The sequence below is a fragment of the Coloeus monedula genome (assembly GCF_965178545.1).
Source record: "Coloeus monedula genome assembly, chromosome: 32".
In the NCBI taxonomy this organism is placed as follows: Eukaryota; Metazoa; Chordata; class Aves; order Passeriformes; family Corvidae; genus Coloeus; species Coloeus monedula.
In genome coordinates, this window is record NC_138812.1 from 1275882 (window position 1) to 1278432 (window position 2551).

Below are 2551 nucleotides of genomic sequence, written 5' to 3' on the forward strand. Positions count from 1 at the left end.
GCCGTGGGCAGGGAGGGAGGGAGGCAGCGCTGAGGGCAGCCCTGCTGAGGGGAGCTGTGGCAGCTGCCGGGCCTGCCCTGCAGTGCAGACACCGCCCTGAGCAGCGCAGCCCCGGTGTCCCCTCGCAGCCAGCACAGCCCTCAGCCCGGGGGCTCGGGGCCCTCAGCCCGGGGGCTCGGGGCCCTCGGTGCCCTCCTGGGCCGGCAGAGCAGCACCAGAGATGAAGGGCATCTCTGCGGCCGCGGGCCCGTTCCTGCTGCCCGGGGCCTGAGGGCGACTGTCCTGCCCTGGTGCTGCCCGGGAGGGGCTGGGCAGCGCTGCGCAGGGAAAGGCTTTTCCTCAGGGCCCGGCTCTCTCTCCTTGCCCTGCTCAGCTGCTCCTGGCGCTGCTCAGGGGCTCTCTGGGAATGGCAGCTCCAGCTGCAGGCTCAGGCCCAGCCCTGGGGCTCCTCCTGTGCAGGCTGAGCACAGCAATGGGGTGTCCCAGCTCCCTGTGCCCCGGGAGCTCTGGGCACGCCGGGCTGGGAGGCTGGCAATGAGCCGGCTCTCCTCCAGCAGGGCCATGGACAGGACCCTCGCTGTGCCCTCGGGATGCCATCCCAGCTGTGAGCTGCCTTCCAGGGGACACTGGGGCCGGGAGTGTCCTTGGCCAGCAGTGGGGCTGAGACTCTGAGAAAGGCTGAGCCACTTTGCTCGGCTGTGGGTCCCTCTGCTCTCAGCTGTGCCAGGCTGATTTTCAGGGGAACACAGTGACTGCCCTCGATCTCAGGAGGGGCAGCTGGGGACAGATGGAGCGACAGAGCAGCTCCCCTCACCCTTCTCTGAGTTACAGCCAATGCTCTTGCCTTGCACAGCTCTCTCTGCTCTCCCTGGGCACAGCAGGAAACCCTCTCAAAGTGCCTTTGGCCGTCACTGTTCCTCAGCCCTGGCACAGGAGATGCTGCCCAGCTCCTCTGCCTCAGGAGCACTTTGGGCTGATGGAGTCCAGCCCCAGGACCGGCCCCTGTCCCCATTCCCATGTCCCCGCTGAAGCAGAGCAGAGCTGACTCCTCGCTGTCCATGGGCACAGCCCCTGCTCGTCACAGCAATGGGGCCAGATCCCAGCAGAGCTCCAGGCACGGGGCTGAGGGAAGGGCTCTGAGAAAAGGAAAACTGGGGGGCAGGGCCAGGAGAAAGGGCTTGGACATTGCTCAGCAAAGTCTCCCCTGACTCCTCACTGTCTCCTCCTTCAACAGCACTCCATGGCCAGAGGCTCAAAATGTGCAACAGCAGCTCCATCAGCCCCTTCCTCCTGCTGGCATTGGCAGACACGCGGCAGCTGCAGCTCCTGCACTTCTGCCTCTTCCTGGGCATCTCCCTGGCTGCCCTCCTGGGCAGCGGCCTCATCATCAGCGCCGGAGCCTGCGGCCAGCACCTGCACAGCCCCATGTTCTTCTTCCTGCTCAGCCTGGCCCTCACCGACCTGGGCTCCATCTGCACCACTGTCCCCAAGGCCATGCACAATTCCCTCTGGGGCACCAGCCACATCTCCTACTCAGCATGTGCTGCTCACGTGTTTTTCTTTCTCTTCTTCCTCTCAGCAGAGGATTTCCTCCTCACCATCATGTGCTACGAGCGCTACGTGTCCATCTGCAAAGCCCTGCACTACGGGACCCTCCTGGGCAGCAGAGCTTGTGCCCACATGGCAGCAGCTGCCTGGGCCAGTGCCTTTCTCTACGCTCTCATGCACACGGCCAATACATTTTCCCTGCCCCTGGGCCAGGGCAATGCCCTGGGCCAGTTCTTCTGTGAAATCCCACACATCCTCAAGCTCTCCTGCTCACACTGCCACCTCAGGGAACTTGGGCTCATCACTGTCAGTGCCTGTTTGGTGTTTGGCTGTTTTGTGTTCATTGTTTTCTCCTATGTGCAGATCTTCAGGGCTGTGCTGAGGATCCCCTCTGAGCAGGGCCGGCACAAAGCCTTTTCCACGTGCCTCCCTCACCTGGCCATGCTCTCTCTGTTCCTCAGCACTGTTATGTTTGCCCACCTGAAGCCCCCCCTCCATCTCCTCCCATCCCTGGATGTGGCAGTGTCAGTTCTGTACTCGGTGGTGCCTCCAGCCCTGAACCCCCTCATCTACAGCCTGAGGAACCAGGAGCTCAGGGATGCCCTGAGGAAAGTGAGGACTGGATACTTTTCACAAGTTAAAATCTTTCTATTTCCTTCTGCCATGCGAGGAAAATTATGAATAGGATGCTTCTCAGAAGCAATAAACTCTCTCTTTTCTGCTCCAGAACCTTCAGAATGTAACTCTTTACAATCTTGGCCTCTTTTTCCTCTTTGTCCATATTTTCATTGGTGCTTTTTCTTATTCTTTTTCTGGTGTTATTCTGCTTCTTATAAAGTACTGTAGTACTACTCCTTGCATTTCTGCATGAACATCTACCTTTCTTTTGAAACACAAAGACTTTCAGGAGGCTTCTTCCCTGTGCATTTGAATCAAAACAAGGGGCTGTCCTGACCTTTGTGTCCAAGGTTTGTTCCTCAGCCCTTCTCTGGCTCTGCAGGGG

At 59.9% G+C, this 2551-nt stretch overlaps 1 protein-coding gene across 1 annotated transcript; it reads left to right on the forward strand.

Annotated features, from left to right (window-relative positions):
• Nucleotides 1-1257: 1257 nt before the first annotated feature.
• Nucleotides 1258-2229, forward strand: LOC309583690 (olfactory receptor 14J1-like; the record flags this gene model as incomplete). The annotated part of the gene is made up of 1 exon (XM_082299488.1): nucleotides 1258-2229. One exon carries the CDS (start codon nucleotides 1258-1260, stop codon nucleotides 2227-2229), a length of 972 nt encoding a protein of 323 aa, XP_082155614.1.
• Between the last annotated feature and the right edge of the window lie 322 nt (nucleotides 2230-2551).